The following is a 22,292-nucleotide window of genomic DNA, read 5'->3' on the forward strand; positions in this document are numbered from 1 at the left end:
AGCTATTATGCCATCTATTCTTCTGATCATAGGGTGATAAGAAAGATGCAAGGTATTTGGGGGTGGGGGGGTGATCCCATTGTTTCCTACGGCCAAAACAGTCAAAACATTTCAAGATGTCTTTCCATAAAATAAGAAACTGGATCAGGTTGTGTTCTGGCAAAATACAGACAACTCAAAATTGTTAAAACCATTAACAGGTATATTCCTGTGTAATGTTCAGTTAATTGTAGCACTGGTTATGCTTGATGAGTTGGGACTTAGTTAGTGGTGGGATTCAGCCGGTTCGCACCACTTTGGCAGAACCAGTAGGTAATTTTTTGTTGCCCAGGCCCAGAATGGACTTCCAGAAGCGGCATCCACACAGAGAACCAGTTGTTCACACATTTGAATCCTACCACTGGACTTTATACAAAAGCTACTTCCATGATAGCAACTTTAAAAAAAAGCCCCTGTGCCGATTCATTTTCAGCAGTGTATCCTTACTGGATTAAAAAAATCAAGCAGTTTCAGACAGTCTTTTTCTCATCTAGGAGGTAATATTGTTAACATGATTTGCTATAATTATCCAAGAACCTGCAGTCTTGAGATATACTTCTACATAGTAATTTTAGTTTTAATAAGCTAAATACTCCTAATAGCTAGAGACATTCAACAGTATTTTGACAGAGCATTCCAAATTTAACTACAGTTAATGTTCCAGAACATTGCTGCGAGAGAATGACTTGGCCTTCAATTATTCTTAAAACTTAAGATAATATTTCAGATTTCCACCTACACTGTGAAAAGATGTTGACACAAGTAACAGCTGTCCTCCTCCTTTATCTGAGAAGCCCAAGGCTAGGAGGTAAAGTCTTAATTATTTTGGTTAATCTCCAAACAAACATCAGTCACAGTACATTCACCAGTAAATGTAAAGGTCTAATTTCAGTCCAATGTAGTCACTATTCCACCTGCAAACTTTATTACATCTATATTCTTCAATTATTTGAAGATTTATCAGCCACTGCAGCTTAAGCTCTTCCATTCTATTTTTCCTGAATAAAAACTACGTACTTCATTTCTCCTAGGGTAAATAAAGTAATAAACATTAATTACCTCTTTAGGTAAAGATACAAGTTTGTTTCGATCAACATTCAATATATTCAGCTTCTTTAGTTTCCCAATGCTCTTTGGCAAAGTCTGAAAGAAAACAATGTCAGCAATTAATATTACTGGAATTTCAAAGTGGCTGGATTTCAGATGTCTGAGATTTAAAAAGTTCAATGGATGTATGATCAGTATTCCCATCTGTACCGACTTATACCTCAGGATAATTGGCACAACTGCAAAACCCTCCTGAGTAACCAAGATAAGAAATATTTATTTTAAAAGAGGATCACATCTAGTTTGGGGCAATTTCTCACAGAAACCTCTTATCCTATATGGTGATAGTCCTCCTTCTCCAATTAGGATTTTTGATGTTTCAGAGATCAGTAGTGAACATTACCTGTGCCTTTTCTCCACTCACAGGTGAACAAGGAAAATGAAAGCAATTCACATAGCAAGAAATAGACCCATGATTATTGTACTCATAAAAACATATTATTGAAGATAACATAGGATTACTACTGTGGTTCTTTCTTCTCTCAAGGTATTTGCCTTATTCTGCAACAGTGGCTAGGAAATTAGTCTCCAGTTGGAGCAGCATATTATAGAGAGAGAACAAATTACAGCCTTTATTTTACTATTACATCTTGTTCTAGTACACTGCAAAGCAAACATAGGATGTTCCATTGTTACTCCTCCCGTTCCTCAGCTTTGCAGGTTTTAACTCCTTCTTCCCCATTTATTAGAGAAATTATTCCATAATTCTATCCTAAAAATGAGATAAAACTACTTCTTAACTCTGTCACTGACCTTTATCAAATTTTTAAATTAATTTTGATGAAGGTCTTTCTCATTGCCCTCCAAAATCAACTGGGACAGTTTTTTCCTCTCCAGATTTATTATTTGCCCTCCACCAAATGTGATTTCCTCCTGGAAAAGCTGTTACAAAACTATCGTCCAATCTTTATTATTTAATTTACTAAATATTTATTAAAGTTTATAAATTACATTAAGTACTAGAGTATGGAAGTTTGAGAGAGGTGATTGGAGAAAGCCAAAACATAATTTAGCATGCCAGCATCCTATTACTTTCTGAACAAGATCATGCTTTATTAGGTCTTACATTTAGCAATCGCTTTTTCCATCAATACATTTTCTCCTCTACTATACTAATCTTAGCTGGATAATTTGGTATTACAGCCAAATTCAAGTAAAACCTGCTTTGAAATAATTCCATGCTTTTCTCACTGTCTCATTCACTGTTGAGCTGATATTTTGGTCTACTGTAACTTCATGCTATTCAATATTGTGCTTAAAATGCATCCTGACGGGCAGTAATTCAGTTGTTTTGTACTTCACTGTAATTGTCATAAGCTCTTAAAATAGGTAAATAAAGATTCTGCCACCCTCATTTAATGCCATCATTTGAAGAGCTAACAGCATACTTACCAGCAGCTGATTTTCTGTAAGAACTAATTCTGTAAGACATTCACAGTTTCCTACAGCTTCTGTTAATTGAGTAAGCCTGTTCTGGTCAACCTTCAAGATGGATAGTTTTTTTAACTTTCCTGTAGACACAAAAAAATGAGCCTTTAAAAAATTTGTAGACAAAACAAAACCAGAGAACCTAATTGCAGCAATTATCAACTACTTAAGGAGAAAGCAATCTTAACTAGTTCTCCAGAATATTCAGATGTTCTTGAAAAGTTCTGATTTTTTAAAAAACTTTTTTTATCTAGTAAAGTCTATCTTTCAAAAGATAACCTTCCAAAGACATTTTTACAATTAAAACAACAACAAAGCTTCTATGGGTTTCTAGGCCCCTGGTCATCCTGATTTGAAATGATAAAAACTGTAACCCAATATTGTTCAAAAGTCACAAGTCATGAAAAGCCTGCCCAATGGGTATTTTAGCGGAAAGATTAAAGACCAGAGTGATAATGTGAAACACTATATCCACGCCCTTTGTTCATCTTGGAGAAGGGCTTCCGATAAAGCTATGTGGTCAATGCAGTAAGACAACTGTAGCCCTTCAAGGCAGATCTGGCTAGGAAACCATTGCCGTACAGATCAGTATTAGTTTTATCAAAAAGCTACAGTAACTCTGAATGTATTTCCCTCTTCTCTCCCTTTTATCTTCATGAAAACTAGAAAGGGTTTAGTCTGAGACGTTTACTCAGGTTACATTCCTGCCCTGGACTCAGTCATCTTTTATCTGATCATTGCCTTTTTCCTGTCCCTCCAGGCTATTCCCTGTGCCCTCAACAGCCAATAACTATCTACTTTCCTCAAGGAGCCTCATCTAGTGTTCTCTTTGGGTTCTTTTAGACACCAGTCAAAAGAAAGGTTATTCATCCAGGCTTTTAAATGTGCCTTCTCTGCTGATTGACCAAAGGCAGAAGTGAACACATGGACAGCCAGATGCTGTTAGAGTGGAATTGCTATCATCTTTCAACATTGATTCTGCTGGCTAGATTGATGGGAGGGTTCAACAACATCTGGGAAGAACTTCTGGGAAGGTAGCCCCTGCCTACCATAAAAAGAAACCATGCTCTAACACAGGGGTAGTCAACCTTGGCTCTTTTATGACTCGTGGACTTCAACTCCCAGAATTCCTGAGCCAGCACAACAGGAATTCTGGGAGTTGAAGTCCACAAGTCATAAAAGAGCCAAGGTTGACTACCCCTGCTCTAACAAGTGGACAACAGAAGTACATTTTTGACAGAAAAGCAAGAAGACATCCTTAAGCAAATAATCTATGGCTACTGAAGAGGAGAAATTCCAGGGGCACATTGCAAAATGAACACACCAATCATAATTAACGAAAGAGGGCTCAACTTTATACTCATTGGTAGCCAAAAGCAATATTCACAAAATATTATTTTTGCGCAACTCATCACTCCTCCATGTATTAAAGAAGAATGTGTTTTCAGGAGTAACAGTGATAGCATCAGCTGAGAACTCCAGATAAAACCTCTTTGCCTCTCTCAGGGTTTGCAAGAGAGTGGGAAGCATAGATAATTGTATGGGCCACTGTTATCTTCTCGGAAGGAAGGGTGGGATCAAAACACAACATCCAAAAAGGATTAGGATGTGAGTTTTTATGGGTAGTGACCGCCCCAAGCAGTTGCAAGGAAAGTGGGAGAGGATGGAAATATTCAGGGGCTTGCTGTGAGAACTTAAGTCTAGCTAAGACTGAATTCTTTTTATCTTTTTCTTCTTATTCTAGAATCTGCTGCTGGATTCTGTGGGCAAGTTTGGATATGGGTGATGCCAACAAATCAAGACAAAGAAACTCCGTAGAACTAAGCATCCAGGAATCATCCTCTTGCCCCTGTGCCCACAAGCAGAAGCTTCCCAAAGCCAAAGGGAGTTTCAGCTGGCAGAGACAGCTGCTCTTCCCTCCCGATTAGCCTGACTCACTGCCTGGAGTCACACCTGTTGCAAAGACCATCCTAGGTTTTTGTTTCCCAGGGCCCAGGCTTATCTGGAGCAGGAACCCAGAAGAACACAGTGCACAAAAAGCTACATTGCACAGCTCAGAAGAATGACCTTCAGCCTCATAAGATTGGGTCCATGGCTGAGTTAACTACAGTTGCTCGATCCAGCAGGCTCCTGCTGGGCCAGCAGCCCCAAAAATCAGAGGACGGGACATAATATTTGAGCAGGAGGATGTCTCCTAGGTCTCCCTCCTCACTCCGCAAAATAAGGGTGTAGTCACATAGGCATCACACCATCATGAATCTAGGGTGGATGTTGGGCAAATAGGCGACAACCATACTGAACTATGAGCAGCAGCAGATGGGGACGGCCGGTTCCTCTTGCCTCATCCCAGTTTTGCAGAAAGGAGTCTCAAGCCAAATACTCTTGGCTGCAGTTTCAGATCCTGAGATTAAGTACAGCTCTTTTGGAGTCCACACACTGTTCAAAATGTTCAGCAGCACAGGTAGTTCTTGACTTATGACCACGATTGGGACTGGAATCCCATCGTAAGTTGCTGTGGTCACAAGTTGAGTCAGACCCAAATTTTTTGACATTTTTACTGCAGTTGTTAAGCGAATCACCATAGTTGTTCAGTAAATCCAGTTCCCCAATGGGCACTTTTTGCTGGACCAGCATAAGAATCGTGATTATATGACCCAGGATGCTGCAACCTGTCACAAATGCAAGCTGGTCACCAAACTCCTGAATTGCAGCCATGTGACTGGAGGGGTGTGTGATGGCCATAAGTGTGAGAATGGATCATAAGTTATTTTTTTTAGCTGTTTTAACTGTGAATTATTAAACGAACAAGTCAAAAACTACCTGTATAGAGGAAATCCATCTGCTGAGCTGGCCGGAAACAAAAATAATGACTTGGGATGCAAAATAGATGAACCACCAGATTTGGCTACAAGGACAACAAAGCCACGATAGCCTTAGAACAGGATGGAGGGAGTCTCATGTTCATCTCTCTGTTTTGAACTTTGAAATTCCCTGCAATAAGCTACATCTCACCATTTCCTCTCTTGCAACTGTAGCTAACACCAGATCACACTGGGAAATCTCCTCCTCCCGTCATAGGACTTGCTTGGTTTTACTCTCAGATCAAGTATTGATTAATCTGATTCTGATCCTTCCTTGATGAAACCAGCAGGTGTGAAAATTCATGGCATTTTTCAGGGAGAACTGGCCATATGACCGGTTTCAGAGGGTCATCGGACTGAATGGGAGCTTGTAATCACATTCCCTGCTCTGAAAGGCAAGGGTAATGTAAGCACGAATGTGTTTTGATGGTGGAATACACAAGGTATACTTTTGGACAGACACTAACAATCACAGGTTTGAAAATAGGGGCAGACTGACCTTGAAGATAAGGAGTTGGTTAGCAAGGCATGACAGATGCAGGACGGGAGGCTACAGTCTAGGCAGCCCTGTTTATAGACAGTGCTTTTTAAACGCACAGTAAGAGCTCTATTGTGTCTCCTGCCATCCAAAGGTTGATGGAGGAGGCATACCAATGGCTACAAGGATACCCACGACATTCACTTAAGAGCAGAGATGGCCCAGAGCCAGGAGGTGGGGCTAAGGGGGTAAAGTACAGGGTGAGGAACCCACACAGTGCTAAAGTCATTAATGGGCCATCTCACTACTATCAAGAAGAAGCTCATTCGTTGTTGTTTTTTTAGCTGAGGAGGAATCAAAAACATTCATTTATCATTTCAGGGGGACAGAGCATCCACAAAATTTGAGAACTCCCAGGTAAGGATAATAATAGCTAAAGGACAACCTCCAAGGATTTGAATCTAATAAGGCAATTGGACTAGACCAGGGGTAGGCAACTTGGCTCTTTTATGACTCGTGGACTTCAACTCCCAGAATTCCTGAGGCAGCTAAGCTGGCTCAGGAATTCTGGGAGTTGAAGTCCACGAGTCATAAAAGAGCCAAGGTTGCCTACCCCTGGACTAGACCCTTTTTAGTTCTCTATTAAAACAATCTGATGCTGGATATAGGTATGGATAAGAGGGAAGATTTTATGTCATCCCACCAAAATACAAGCTTCCTACTGAAAGCAAACCACGTGCCTTGCAAGTGATCCAATTCAATGCAGAAAAATTGGGGGAAGTTTGCATGGGAGTATTTAATTTACCTGTGCTTTACAGTGTAATTTATTTACACAAACCTTGGTGAGCTTATTATTTTCTTTATTCCTGCTTTATTAACTTCCTATAGGACAGCACTTTATATTTCTCACGCATTGCTGTGTCAGACCTGCTTCCAATGCAGTTGCTGCTTGAAATGCATGTATTAATAAATGTAATACAGTATTTCCATATGTGTAACCTAGCCAAATTCTATATACATTTATGCAGAGTTGTAGCTGTATAACTGTGGTAGGCAGAAATTGAAATACCATGTATATTTAATAATTTGTATTTACAGCACATGTGGATGTCACAAGCCATAGTACAGTGCTATAATCTGGAGATAAGTGGGAAGTGACACTGCTATTTCAAATTATTGGTAGTTTCTTTTCTTTAAATTCTACTAATGTACATACATCTGCACAGCTGTGGAGGAATACAGTATAAAAATAGTGTGATGGTTCACAACTGCTCAGCTAGACAGAATGGCACTGAAAATATAGCCTCAAAATAACATGTTAAAAAAAACCCCTTCTCTGTCTGCAAACATCAATAAGCCATCTGGAATCAAAGAAGTAAATTGGGAAAATGAGCAAAACTGGTTTTAAGCTTTTAAAATGATTCACATTGGTGAAAATTATACTGTCATATGACTGGAACATAAATAACATGCAATTCATGGAAACAACAAATAGGTGCACATTTAAAGTATTCTGCAGAAAAATAACTATCAAGGGAGCAATAGCATCAGAAGAATGTGTTTGGAAGTACCATTTGAAAAAATCAAACACCACAGTTTTAGGCTAAAATACTTATGTCAATTACTTCATTATTTATTTTTGCTTTTAGCTGTACGACACCTTACAGAGTTCCACTGTGAAAATGAAAAGCATGATGCACAAAAGTCCACAAATGCCAAATCTAAGCCTTAACAGAAAATCAAAACTTTCTTTGCAAGATTTCTAAAAAAATAAACAGGAAATGTAAGAAACCAACCAGCAAAAAAATAAACCCGCAATTGAAATGGCATGCAATAATATAAGCTAATTGAAGACTATACATTTAGGGTCCTGGAGTTGCCCCGATTCTGTGAATTTGTATGGAATATCCAAAAAGATATTATTTCTACAGAGGAGACAGATTTGTGGACAGTCCAGTGAAAATTACTGTTTCCATATGTACATTTCCATGTGTATGGAAATCTCAGTAAAATGCTGCCATCTGTGGCTTCATCACAAAAATATTTCCAAACAAACCTTTATTACAGGTAAAACATTTGATCTTCTGCACTGAAGAATATTATCTATTATATCTGATAGATAATCTTATCGGTCCGGCTGATTCTTGCATTCACAGAATCATCTGATTTTTACGGTCACCAATCACTGAGAGGTATATTAATAAAAAAATGTGGGTGTCCCCATTACCTTCATAATAATAAAACATTTGAAGATCAAATTGAGATCCAACATGCCATCCATCAATATATCATACTGACAATGATCATGGGAAAACTAAGGGGGCAGTTACTTTTTAAAATACCGTGAGTAACTCTGTTAGAGAGCCAGATGGAACTTAATTAATGGAACCTAACTTATTCATACATCTCCAGTTGTCCCCTCAGCAATGGGTAATGTATTTCCACTAATTGCAACATGTAACCAGTTGCAGTAAAACTGCTGATTAGCTGCTTGTAAGCCATATCATCAAGAGCAGGAAAACAAGCAACCAGGATGTTTAGCAAGTGGGAGGGAAAATAAGGATAAAGAGGAAGAGATTTGAGCAGTATTACACAGGATAAAACAGTATGCAAATAGAGAAGTTTCTGCTGGGAAAATCACATGTCAGCAATCTCCTCTTCAATTATTATTATTATTAATATACATATAGAGTACACTGCTGCTCAGTGAAGCTTGGATTCAACACCTTAACAGTGGGCAATTCAATATCTTTAAGTCTGGTTGACATTTTGCAAATAGCGTCAACATTTCTTTGTACAAATAATGACCATCTATAAATATCCATTTGGGGAAATGCTGAAAATGTGCTTGATTACACTTGAGGTAAGCCAGCATAAAAATGAAGTGAATTGCTAAAGTTTGGGATTCAATAACAGTGGAGAGTGTGCCTCTATATGGGTGTGTGGGTGTGTGGATGAGGGGGGGGAAGGGGGGAGAGAGGGAGGGAGGGAGGGGGAGAGAGAGGAGGGGGGAGAGAGAGGAGGGGGGAGAGAGAGACTGGGCCTGGGCAAAACACTTAAAAAAACATTTGCAGTGAGCGTTAAGGTGAATAAAAAATCTATCATGAATCAGCCATGGGATTTGCAAAGCTCAGAAAATTGCTCAGAAAGCTGCCCCCCCCCAGGTGTCTCAGTCTGCACAGAGCATATTTTCCTGAGGCCACCAGTGAAGCAATGTGGCCATGTGTACACATATAGGCAGAAAAAAAGCATTTGGAGCACTCTGCTCTTGCGAGTGATGCTATTTCAACCATTAAACTAAGAGGTGCTTCCTGGGTGCCCAAGTGAGTTGCAAAGCACCTGTTTCAAATGCCTTCTGCAGCCCTAATAATATATGTCACCTGAAGAGTAGGTATAAGATTGATATAATAAGCAGATTTAAGATCACACTGAAGAAAACACAAGGGCAGAACCTGACATTATTGCAAATGTCGGGTTGTCTCATGTCAATATCTTCCCACTCTGTAAATGTGCAATGCAATTTAGCTCCATGATACATCATCACACTGAACATTTTTCATTCTTGCCCTTGGCAAGCCATAATGTGTTGAAACAGTGTAATTAACATCTGTAGGCAAATGAAATGATATTGCAAAGTGGCATGTACCTACTTTCAGATTCATGTTTTAATTATGGCTTCATTCAGGGGTAATACTAAATGTGAGTGAGCTTCGGCCTGTTTCCCCCCCACCACTGGCCATAAAATGACCCAAACAAACCAAACTGAACTTGTGATTGTTTCCATCAATTACACCTTAGATTAACAGCAATATATTGTCTTCCGACCCAACTGCCAAACTGTGATCATAAACAGAGGAGAAACTTCTGATAGACAAGGGCATACATACTGTAACTACCATAGTGAGACTTTCATAAGCTAATTCACAACTAAATCATGATTCAATAGAGGAACAGCGGTCATAGAATCCTAAAGGAGGCTCCAAGACTGCATAAAACAATCCAGGTTCATAGGTTGCCCACTGATGCCTCAATGTTATGTACGAATAGTGCCAACATTTGCCCTTATTTGCACTAGCATCAAAAAAACAAAATGTACCTAATAATACACATTAGACAACATGCATTGGTATCAATCAGCTTCTTACTTGGATTAAATAGTCTAATTTTTATTCTTTAAAAGGAAAGATTTCACGCACCTACACCATCTGGTAACATTTCAAGGAGATTCTGAGAGATGAGGAGGTCAGTTAAAGAGGTCAGGCCATTTATCTCTTCAGGTAGCTTTTCTAGTTTGTTTTCAGAGATATCCAGACACAGCAGGTTTTTCAGGCTTCCTATTTCCTACAAAACAAAAGACAAAATCTTGCCTCAACCCGCAATGCCCAGAGATCTGACATTTGTCCAATTACAACATTCCTAAGGGCAATGCTAGGAATCCTCCCTGTTGGATGATAACACGCTTGTGATGATATCACAAATGGATCACCAGTAAAATCTGTATGTGCGACATCTAGCATGGGCCAACAATCTGTTAGTATTCTTTCAGACTTTGAGGGTACATAAATCAACACCCAACTCTTAGTACTGGCTCAAGGTTCAACAGTTCAACATAAAAAGGTAAAGTACATGAATTCAATTTCCGCTTTCTACTGACCTCAGCAAATGTCAGGACTCGTGCAAGGATAGCATACATAGATTTTATGCCTTTTACAACCAGATATTTTACTGAAGCAGCATTTTGACCATTTATTTCCCTGATTTATATATAAATCCCACTGCTAGATTACTGAAATCTTGTGTTTTGACTGCAGTTAGCAAAAGATACAGATACTGGTGTGAGATTATAAATTTAACACACAATGCACGCCCTTGCCAGATATTCACAACTGTGGATATATTGACATAGATCAGGTCTTCATTCATCTCAGCACTCATTCTGCTAAATCAACACAGCGGAAAGCAGACATACCCAAATAGCCAGTCTGCATTTGTTGTGTTGAACATCTCCCTTTGTGACACAAGGTTAACAAGTAACCAAAACCCCATCCCATTGTGATAGAGGTTAAAAAGTAGAGGTGGGCAACTGTGGCAACTTTATAACCTGTGGACTTCAACACCCAGAATTCCTGAGCCAGCCTTGAAAGAAATATTTACATACTACCCCTTTCTAATTTCCAAGGTAGGAAACTCCTACAATTGGGCATTCTGTTTCATTGTCATCAACTCTTCAAAATATCTGTTTATAAACCCCTCCTGAAGAATTTCAAAGGTGTTAAATCAGGAGAGCAATCTTAACAATGCAAATCGGTATGCTCACAAATCTTCCCTCAAACTGGACACATTCTGAAGAAACTCTGTGGCATTCAATCATATATCTAATTCTTAACATTTAGCTGTTCCACTATCCCCTAGTTTTCCACTGTTCAGGGAAAAGTACTTTATCTTACTTCCAAGTAAACAGGCATATTGCTTTCCTAAACAATACTTGGCCAAAGAAAGAACCAACATAGTGTTCTTGCCCCAGAACAACTTCATCAGCTTCAAAATGGAGACACAAATAATGAAGATGAAGAGGTGCTAACATATTGAGAATAAACATGGAATAATAAAAAGTCATTGAAAAATTTTTATTGTCGTATGATTTAAAATTTATAAAAATAAAGTTATTCGTCTACTCAAATCAACGTTTTTAGGTTCTTCGTAAACAAGAATGGACTCCATAAAGGCGGTTGACCAAAGGTAGATTGGTCTCCAGAAATTCCAATATTTCACGTGGATACCAAGGACCGACGTTATATATTTTCTGTCCTACCCATGATTAGCATTAAAAAATATGGCACAATAATCAGTAAAAGAATCCAACTTGATTTTATTTCATTCCAAGTAGCCATTTTTTTCCTGCAAATAAATAAAGTTAAGCACCAAAATAAACATTGTCATTCCCTGTTAGCTATCCCATATCATTATTACTGTAGATTAGGAATAAGCAAAGTGATGCCCTTTGGAATACTACATGGTACTCCTGATTGTTGGCCTAATTAATCTAAGGCAGGGGTGTCAAACTGCCAGCCTGTGGACCGGACACGTCATCCGGAAGCCGCGCCCACCCCATTGCCGGCAATGGCAAAACCGTCCCGATATGTTGTGCGACATCATGTGACATTGTGAGTTTGACATGTCTGATCTAAGACAATCAATTGTACAAATCCTTCCATACTGCTGGCAGCTCAAAACTTCAAGTGGGCAAAGCAAAGGTGCAGTTCAGCCTACTGCAGTTTCTTGACTGCTTGGTTGACTTCTGATACCTACTAAGGCAGGGGTCTTCAAACTTGGCCCTTTTATGACTTGTGGACTTCAACTCCCAGAATTCCTCAGCCAATGTGCCTGGCCAAGGAATTCTGGGACTTGAAGTCCACAAGTCATAAAAGGGCCAAGTTTGAAAACCCCTGTACTAAGGCTTCTTTCTATCAGAAAAGCAAGCTATTTCCCAAAACTACAACACATTTAGCCCAAACTTTTTATCAAACAGTAGGATAATTTAAGCAGGAGACTAAGGAAGGAGACTCTGTGCAAGGAAAAGGGGCTCAAAGCTTATTTGGAAGACCTAAAGAAGGTTGAGGAAGCACCTTTTCCCAGTAACAAAGAAGAAGCAATAGAGCAGGGGTGTCAAACTCAATTTCATTGAGGGCCGCATCAGCATTGTGGTTACCCTTGGGGGGCCGGGTGGGTGTGGCCAGGGTGGGTGCGGCCTACTGGGTGGGCGTGGATGGAGTGGGTGTGGCCTACTGGGTGGGCATGGCCAGCTCTACATCATTCGCGTCAAGGGGGCCTGGGCAGGAGTGGGGGCCTGGGCAGGAGTGGGACAGATCTGAGGATCTCTGGCAGAAGGGGGTGAGACTGGGGCAAGCGCCAAGGCATGGTGCATTTCTTCACTCCTCACAAAGGGTGACACCTCCCCAGCATGCACCCAGGGGGCGGGGCCAACACGGCAGGGGCTGGTTCCTCGCTGTTTCTGGACGGCCTTGTGGAGCTAAGACTGAATGCATTTCAACATAGTTGGCCACCACAAAATTGTACATTGGCTCCCGGCTGGCCTGGGCCAGGGCCAAGGCAGCGGGGGCCGTTCCCTCACTGTTTCCAGGATGGCTTCGCAGGCCACATGAAACCACTTCGCGGGCCGCATCCGGCCCCCGGGCCTTGTGTTTGACATGTCTGCAATAGAGGAAGAAAGCACTGTCCACTATCCACAGACATGGACAGGTATCTGATATGGACATAATTAATGAAGGAACTTTAAAAAGAACTGAAGATAGAATGGGATAAACACAAAGTGGAAGTAACTAAAGGCTACAGGTGTATCTTCACAAATGAATAAACAATTTATGGAAATGTCACAGCAAATAGCAGATATAGCTCAAGTAACAAATAAGGCTTATGATATGCCTACAAGTAATACTCTAGAGATAAGCAAGGCTCAAAAGAGTATTTCGGAAATAAAGACTGAGTTCGCAGATTTACAAGATTGTTAACAGGAGCCATAATTTAAGGATTAAAGGAGTGTCAGAGAAAACTGGAACAATCCTTTGGACTGCTTATCTCAGTTCTAAAATTAATGACCTGAGCTTTGATTTGAACCTAAAGGATAAAGATATTGAATGTGCTTATTGGGTTTATTCTCTTGGGAACACACAGAAACCTAGAGATATTTTGGTTGTATTTGTAAATTCAACATAAAAGATAAAAATTATAAGAAAATCACGTGAACTGGAGGAGATTAAATAGGACAATGAGAATACATCCTTCTTCCCAGACAACACATCAGCGTAGTAGTATAATACAGTGAAGAAAGGAATTTAAACTACTGATAGAAAAAATTATGCAGGACAAGATTCATTACAAGTGGGGATTTCCTTTCAAGTTACATAATTGTTTTAAAATAATAAGGAAGAAAAAGTTATTTATTTTTCTACTGATGATGCTATAATCATGCAGAAAACAATTAAAATACTGTATTTGAAGTCTTATGAAAAGTTCTGTTTACAGATTTGACTTAGAACAAAATATCTTCTTAACTGAGGAAGCACCTATTTTCTTTCATTTTCTCATATTTTGAAAGTAAAACGCATCTCTTTCTTACAGTTTGTTTTGGGGGGGAGAGTAAGTGGTTTTGGGTCTCCTATGCTGGCCCCTTCAAGTGCTCCAACTGAATGAGATATTCTATATTTATTGATCATGCAAATTGTAAAGATTACATGTAAATACTTTTGACTTAAGAAATCAGTCATAACTTTCACATTAATTATAACTAATTCTCTTCCCAATTATGAATTGTTCTCAGATTCACATGCAAACATATCTTTCGATACAAGAAGATTGCACATAGATATAGGTACTGACAGAGGGAGCATCAATATTCTCTCTATGCAATTTTAAGTAAAATCAAAACCATACACACAAACATGCACATATACTTTTAAAAATACAAGAGTTATGGCTAGATATAATCAGTTTAATTTTTAAAAAGTTCCATTGTTGGATTTTTTCATTCTTTTGCTAGGATCCTGCAACAGGAAAAATATGCTTTTATTTCAAATGTATACAGGACCCAGAATGACTTGGGAAACTGCAGATGTGGAGAAAGAGTTGGGTATCACTTATTTTTCCTTTTCAGTACTTTTAGTTTTTAAATCTACAGAGTAAATTGAACTACTGTCAGGGCTTTTTTTCAGCCGGAACGCGGCAGAACCGCGTTCCGGCACCTTTTTCCGGGCCGGCCGCACCGGAAATAGCCCCTCCCGCACCGGAAATAGCCCCTCCCAAATTTTACTTGCATTCCTGTTCTCTAAAGGGGCGGTCCTAGGGTTTGATGAGGGCGTGGCCAGGTTTGAGTTCCGCCACCTTTTCTCTGAGANACTACTGTTATTAGGAATCTAACCTCAGAATATACTTAATTGTCGGGTACATTTTGTGGATATTAAATAAGAGCCTCTATTCTATTTCATTCTTTTACAGGTTGATTTCCAGTGGTACAGTGGTGGAAGGGAATGAGAAAGCTGACTATTTCTTGCCTAGATTTAAAAAAAATTAATCTCTGAACTGGGCGTTTCTTTTTAAAAATGTTAATTTATAAGGGTTTATTTATAGCATTGCTCATTAACCTGCTTGAAATCCTGTCTTGGAGGATAGGTAAGATACATAGCAATATTAGTTGCTTGTACATATTGAATTGTAAAATATTTGTATCTGGTTTTTTAAAAAAGAAAAGAAAAAGAAAAAGATGGCCTAACCTATACTGTGCTGTGTCACGGTCAGGTAAAAATCTAAGCCAATGGCAAGCACTATCTCAAGCTATATGGCACCAAACCTATAGCAATAAGAACTTAGAGAGAAATCATTTAAAAGGTAAAGTCTCATTTGAATCAAACTTGGCTCTTCATATATAGTCATGAATATGACTATATAATTTTCTTGGCAGCAATGCAGAAGCAGTTTACCACTGCATTCTTCCAGGATGTTTTCTTACTTCCTGGTCTAGTCTATAACTCTGATAATACCCTAGAGGCTCTTTCAAATATTAACCACGCCTAACCCTGTTTAGTATCCGTAAATATTTGTAAGAGGAATTTTTCTTCTACATGCTTCCTTTTCTCTTACCACTGAAGATAACAAGGAGTAAAAGCTACAAAGCGCAAGTGGTTTAAAGTTGATTTTAAAGTGAAGTATCACATATGGCAACACCCAGCAAACTTGACTGATCTAGACAAGTTAAAAAAAAAAGCAAATCAAAAGATCACAGTGAAAAACCACTCCCATAACATTGCCAAAAATAATCCCTCAACAACTCTATATAGTTACTTCAGTGTATAAGTTGTGACAAAAAACATGTCAAAGAAACTTTTTACAAGTGTTCATAAAGAGAAAAAGTGGAAATACAGTACTGGACAACAAAAACTCAGTAAATATGGAAAGGGCATTTCAAAAGTGTACCAGGTAGTCCTCAACTTATAACCATTCATTTAGTGACTGTTCGAAGTTACAACAGCACTGAAAAAAGTGATTTATGACTGTTTTTCGTATGTATGCAGCATCCCCAGGGTCACGCGATCAGAATTTAGAGGCTTGGCAGCTGGCATGTACTTATGGCAGTTGCAGTATCCTGGGCTCATATAATAATCAGCTTTTGTGAGCTTCTGCCAAGCAAAGTCAATGAGGAAGCCAGATTCACTTAACAATTGTGTTACTAACTTAGTAACTAACTCTGCCAAGAAAGGTCATAAAGTGGGGCAAAACTCACTTAAGAACTGTCTCACTTAGCAACAGAAATGTTGGGCTCAATTGTGGTCAGACGTTGAGTACTACCTGTACTAGCTTGCACTTCCAGTATTCAATTTAACAAGCAAGCAACAATGACCTTTTCTTCAACTCTCCTAGTTTTGTCGGTGAAAATAAGCAAAACCTCTTTTATTGTGCAATTGTAGAACAAGAACTCACCAGCACAAACAAGTTATTGGAGCTGTTTTAGTATGAGCTGAAATGACAATTGAAGCATACATGGATATAGGAATGCTCCCTGCTGCAATCTCATTATAAGCATGGAGACAGTTTCTTCACTCATAACACTAGTGTGAATTACCAGTGTGGAGAGGCATCTCACTACTACTCCTGCATTGGGCTGAACATGGAAATTTATTGCCTAAACAAGGGCAAACAGATGACTTTATAAAGAAGAAACTACATAAAAAGCATCTACGAGGATGGGCATTTTAGTTAAATACATAAATTGCTATTCCTCCAGAGTTTCTACATATGTGGGTCAATTACACCCTACCTGTATAACAAAAGTTTCAAAAACAGTAAAGGCAAGGTTAATTGCACATTCTTTCAAATTGGGTTTCTCTTTTTTTTTCTCTTTTCCAAAGAAAATAAAGAATCACACACATGAGGAAAGAAGTATGGAAAAGAATTTCAGAAAAATTGCTCCAGAGTATAATTTTAAAGCAACGCATGCGAAACAAGATGTAAAACGTCCATGTTTTCAGAGTGTCAGCCACAGAATTAGGAGGAGGAGGAGGAGGAAAAGGGGTGGCAGAAGTTTTTTTCTCAGTTCAGGAAAGGTGTCTGGTGGAGTTTAGCAACTCCCCTAAGATAGTCCTTCCTTCAAATTCCTTGTCTTTCCCAAAAGGAAGGGATGGCTCTTTGTAAGCCCTGTTCTGTGTTATTCATGAAAGCTGCTGACTCATGGCCTAGTCTAGTGAATCAGAGCTTTTACCCAGACCAGATAACAGCAGAAAGAGCTGCACCCATGTGATCCAGGTGGTTCCAAGGAACTCTTCCTTCTCCTGCCTCAGGAGGTTCCTTATTCTCTTTGTCTGACTTTCAAGCCAGCTCTTCCAGCAAAGTAACCCCAAATAAACTATTTGGCACGTTTAAGTACATAGCACATTAATAACCCTTATGGGGTTTTTTTCCCTTAACTCAGAAGCAAGCATGCCAAATGGATCTAGGATCAAGTAGAAACATGAGATTTAATATTTCCCTTCGACACATGGACGGGCATGTCCTTTGGGTCAATAGAAGTCATTTTTTTTTACCACCGGCATTAATGGAACTTTTAAAAAGTTTAATTATCTCTAAGTCCACACAAGGGAAAGACATGACTGTATCGATAGTTGGAAGGAATAATCCCTATTTGTTGCCCTCCCAATCCAGATCAAAATCCTCACTCTTTCCTGGAGAAAAACAAGGGAGTGAAATCAATGGAATTGGCAGAAATGGCAAAACTGACTAACTGATCAAAGACAAAAGCCTATCTAGTCTTGTTTTCATTTGGAGACCACACTTTTGGACTTCTTGCTTGAGAAAAATAAAAATGAAGTTTTGATTTTAGGATTTGATGATTAGATTTGTTAGTATAAAATACCGCATTTTAATATTCATATTATTAGACATATATTTTGTATCATTTATGCTTATGTTTAAAGTTAGAGTAAGAGATTTTTCATTGAATAATTTTAATGTTATCTTGATTGTTTCATCTATATATTTTTGTATGTTTTTGTGTTTTGTTTTAATTTCAATTAAGAGCTAATTTATACTTGTATTGTGCTAAAGAAAGTCAGAAGTCAATACCCCTTTTCATTCTTCGCCTTTTCCCCCTTTTATCCTCTCCTTCCTAATTTTTATTTTGTATTTTATATCTTTTTGAAATTTAAATACGTTTAAAAAAGCAACAAAATCCTCAGCCTTTCCTTTTGAATCAAAAAAAGAAAAAAACAGTAACAAAAATATATACACAGAAAGCTGCATGCTGTAACTTAACATGGTTAAGATAGCCAAGAAACAGATCGCTTTGAAGAACTGATAGAAAAAACCAATTACACACAACCAAGTCAACTCAGCAGCTCATTTTTGATATTTTACAACCAAGAGTTTAAAAAGTTGTGTACTGAATTTTCAATATATGCAGTGCTTACCAAATTATAAAGTTCATTATTTCCTAAATCTAGTTCTTCTAGTCTCTGCAGCTGGGCAATTGATCTGAAAAATCAGGAACAATATAATTTTAAAAGATCATAAACACAAAGTTTACCATTGGAATTAGACTAGGACATTCTTAATATGATCTATATACTATTTAAACACTCATGTCTGTAACATTTAATTGGGAGAAATGGTGCATCAGTATTTAATGACATAACCAAAATGTCAAAAATCATTTTCTATGATCAACTCTTGATGTTTGACTGTGCTATAAAGATCAATATAGGTTATTTTCAAGGCAGATACATCTCTGAATATCTTTTAATTCCTTAGGACTTTTCAAGTGCATTAGAAACTCTGCCATTGTTGAAGCCTTTGATGAATCTGGTAAGGAAATATCTCTGAAAGAATGACCCAAAAGGTCATGGGTTGTCTAGTTTATCCTAGCATTATGTCAATTAATATTAATAAAGACACTGATTTTGCGCCATCAAGTTATTTCTGACTCCTAACAAACCACATAGATTTTCTCCATGATGAAATAAAGACATTACTCTTCAGTAATATCTATTTCCAGCTAGAAGATTTATTCTGTTCTTCAATTTCATTTGCATATTCAGGGAACAGAAGATTCTCAAGTCATGCTGTGCATACATACAAGCAAACAGAGAAAATACTTACTCAGGTAAATATGTTAATAGATTCTCCCTTAATTCCAGTGATGCCAGGTTATAGAGGCTAGAGAGACAGAATAAATATGGTTAACCTTTTGTGACATAAAAAAGTGCTACAAAACAAAAAAGTAGGCATTGTAAATAGAACATCGTAAGCATTTCCTTAAATATTAAGTAAGCAGGTACATATATTACCTAAGCTGATTTTTGCATAAGTTGAAACCTATACCAAGCAATATTTCTGACCAGGTAAGCCAAGCAGGAAGAAGCAGAAGTGGTGGGAACAACATGCTCAGAGATACCTGACTTTTAGATGGTAAAAGGTGGTCCCCCCACCTTGTTCTTCTGAACTGACATGTTACAATTCTATGGGTTAGATCAGACCAACAGGCTCCACATAGGCCTACAACTACTTTTATTAACATTGGCTATAGTAACAGAATCTTGCAAGTCTGACTGTGCTTCCCCTTGTTCCTCTTTTAAATTAGCATAAATGGGGAGGGAAGGTGCCTATTTGAGACATTTTCATAGTTCTCCTTTCTACTTGTCGCTTTCATAACAGATCTCCCTTCTTTCCATCAATGTCATTCTCTTTACCCTCTACAGATCACTAGCGGGGCTGTGCCACTATGGCTTTCATCCTTCAAAGTGCCCTGTTTGCCATGAAAGGGGGCCAGATCACTACCCTCCTCGGAAGTGCACCATTTTCTTTATTCAAAAATATTGCCGTAAAATTAGCTACCGGTAAGTCATGTTTCATGCATCCCAGGGAGCACGTGTAAAAAGTAAGTGAATCAGTGCAAGAAAGCAGTGTATCACTCTCAAAGCAGTAAATATAGTGAAAGAGATGAATCTGTATGTTAACTGAGAGGATACCTAAAATCTGAGGGATTTAAATACAGTGTGTGTGTGCGCGCGCATGTAGAGTTCTCACACTTACATACATTATAATCACATGATAAAAATTCAGGAGCTTGGCAACCAATATGTATTCATGATGCTTGCAGCATCCCAAGGTCATGAAATCACCAGTTCTAGCCGGCTTCCAATAAGCAAAGTCAATGGGGAAAGCTGGATTCAGTTAATGACAACAGTGATTTACTTAACCAAAGATGGCACAAAAGTTGTAAAATAAGGTGCAACAGACTGAATAATCACCTCACTTAATGATGGAGGATCCAATCCCAACTGTGGTAGTTACGTCATGAACTACCTATATATTATCAAATATATTTCACATAAATTTTGTGGTGTTTACATGCATAATAAAAAAGAGTGTTTCTAGAGAAGATAAATCATATGCTTTTATTACCTAACACTTTCAAGACAATGTAAACCATTTTCCTCAATAGTATCATCATCATTTTAGCCATTGTCTATCCCAGTGGTTCTCAACCTTTTTAATGCCGTGACCCCAACCGATCATAAGTCGAGGACTAAACCGGTCGTAAGTCGAGGACTAAACCAGTCGTAATTCGAGGACTACCCAACCGGTTGTAAGTCGAGGACTTTCCCTGCCCAGGAGCGCCGCGCATGCGTGGTTCCGCCCCCTGCGCCGGCCGAGGCGTAGCTGGCCAGCGGCAGAGATGGAGCAGGCCGACCACCAGCTGGCCCAGCCCAAGGGAGGTAAGGCACCCGCCGGAAAAGGGGGAAAAATGGCGGACAAAAAAAATGGCGGACAGAAAAAATGGCAGACAGCCTTGCTTGGCGACCCCCGTGAAATGGTCGATCAACCCCAAATGGGGTCCCGACCCACAGGTTGAGAACCACTGGTCTATCCATTGCAGGGTGAAGGCCTCTTCCGTATACGGTCCTGAGCTTTCTTTTGTCAATTGGCCCCATAATACTTGCTGAGGTTGTTGATCCATCTTGTTTCTGGTCTCTTTTGTGGACGCTTTTTATCAAGTGGGATCCATTCTATGACTGCCTTGCTCCACCTGCCATCAGTTCTTCTTGCTATGTGACCAGCCCATTTCCATTTCAATTCTTCCACTCTCTTGATGATATCATATACTGTCGTTTGTTCTCTAATCCGTTGTGCAGGTCTTCCTACCTTGTCTTGTAATGCCAAGCATGTTATCATTCCATGGCTCTTTGCACCGCTTGTAGCTTTTGTATCGATTGTGAGGTTAGTGTCCATGTTTCACTGGCATATGTTAGTGCAAGTAGCACACACTGATCGAAAACTTTTCTCTTCAAGCATAGGGGGAGGTGGTTCTTGAAAATTATGCTTAGCAATGAAAGTATATATTAACTGAAATCTGAATGTACAGTAATTTTATTGGCTTGATCATTAAGATTTAAGGGATTAGTCACAGAAGGATCAATTAAAATGATCCTATTCATAGCATTTCATAATTCTCACTGTAAATGACCTTATATGGGTAAGTTTTTCATTGTCACCGCTTCATAATACAGTAAAAGTCTATATCACCATAGTAACATTTTCCTCCTCTGGGCTTTATTTAGGACTAAATGGAACACAAAGAATTGGATATTTTCCCAATGCTATAATCTGCTTTAATCCTTCAATTTCAAAATAAAAATAGCAATATCCCCACATTTTCTAAAGCATAGCTGCCTTTGCCTTGGTAATGGATTCCAAAAAAAAAAAAAAATGCCACAGTAATCATTTGTAAAAAGCTCTAGAGAACTTAAAAGAGCAGCCATATGCTAGAGCCACATTTGTCAGGTCAAAAAAAAATTGCCTTAGTTGGCAGATATGTATACACAGAAAAAAAAAATGCTAGTATTACAGCCAGTGAAGTATAAAATGAAAGAAAAGTGAGTTTATCTGTCACAGTGCACTTGCTTGAGCTCTTGACTAAGCATTAGCAAACATACTAGTTTCCTAATATGCAAAATTGAATTCTAAACTTTTAACACAGTAATTGCAATTTGCTAATAAAATCTAACTTAGCCATTTTGGTCAGAGTCTCCCTTTGGAGCTTTTTATTATTATTATTATTATTAAATTCAATTTATATCCCGCCCTTCTCCTTGCGGACTCAGGGCGGCTGACAATCGATTAAAATACACAAATAACAATTACAAAATTAAAATTAATTAAAAAGAAATATTTAAACGTAGTCCAATTAAAAATAATTAAAACCCCTCTAAAAATTACCCTAGGCCAGTCCTGCAAGCTGGAATAACCAAGTCTTAAGGGCGCGGCGGAAGGAAGGGAGATCAGGGATGACCCTGATCTCTGGGGGCAGTTCATTC

The 22,292-nt window shown here is 38.6% G+C and overlaps 1 protein-coding gene across 1 annotated transcript in view; it reads right to left on the reverse strand.

Annotated features, from left to right (window-relative positions):
• Positions 1–733: 733 nt before the first annotated feature.
• Positions 734–22,292, reverse strand: part of LRRC1 (leucine rich repeat containing 1) — a 44,468-nt gene continuing 22,909 nt past the window's right edge. Inside the window, 6 exon segments of the mRNA XM_015821218.1 lie at positions 734–1,182; positions 2,539–2,657; positions 10,110–10,254; positions 12,131–12,146; positions 18,313–18,450; positions 19,075–19,131. Coding sequence (XP_015676704.1) covers positions 1,000–1,182; positions 2,539–2,657; positions 10,110–10,254; positions 12,131–12,146; positions 18,313–18,450; positions 19,075–19,131 — 658 coding nt within the window. The 3' untranslated portion in view covers positions 734–999.

This window comes from Protobothrops mucrosquamatus, unplaced genomic scaffold (assembly GCF_001527695.2).
Source record: "Protobothrops mucrosquamatus isolate PMUCROS unplaced genomic scaffold, P.Mucros_1.0 scaffold1278, whole genome shotgun sequence".
Taxonomy (NCBI): Eukaryota; Metazoa; Chordata; class Lepidosauria; order Squamata; family Viperidae; genus Protobothrops; species Protobothrops mucrosquamatus.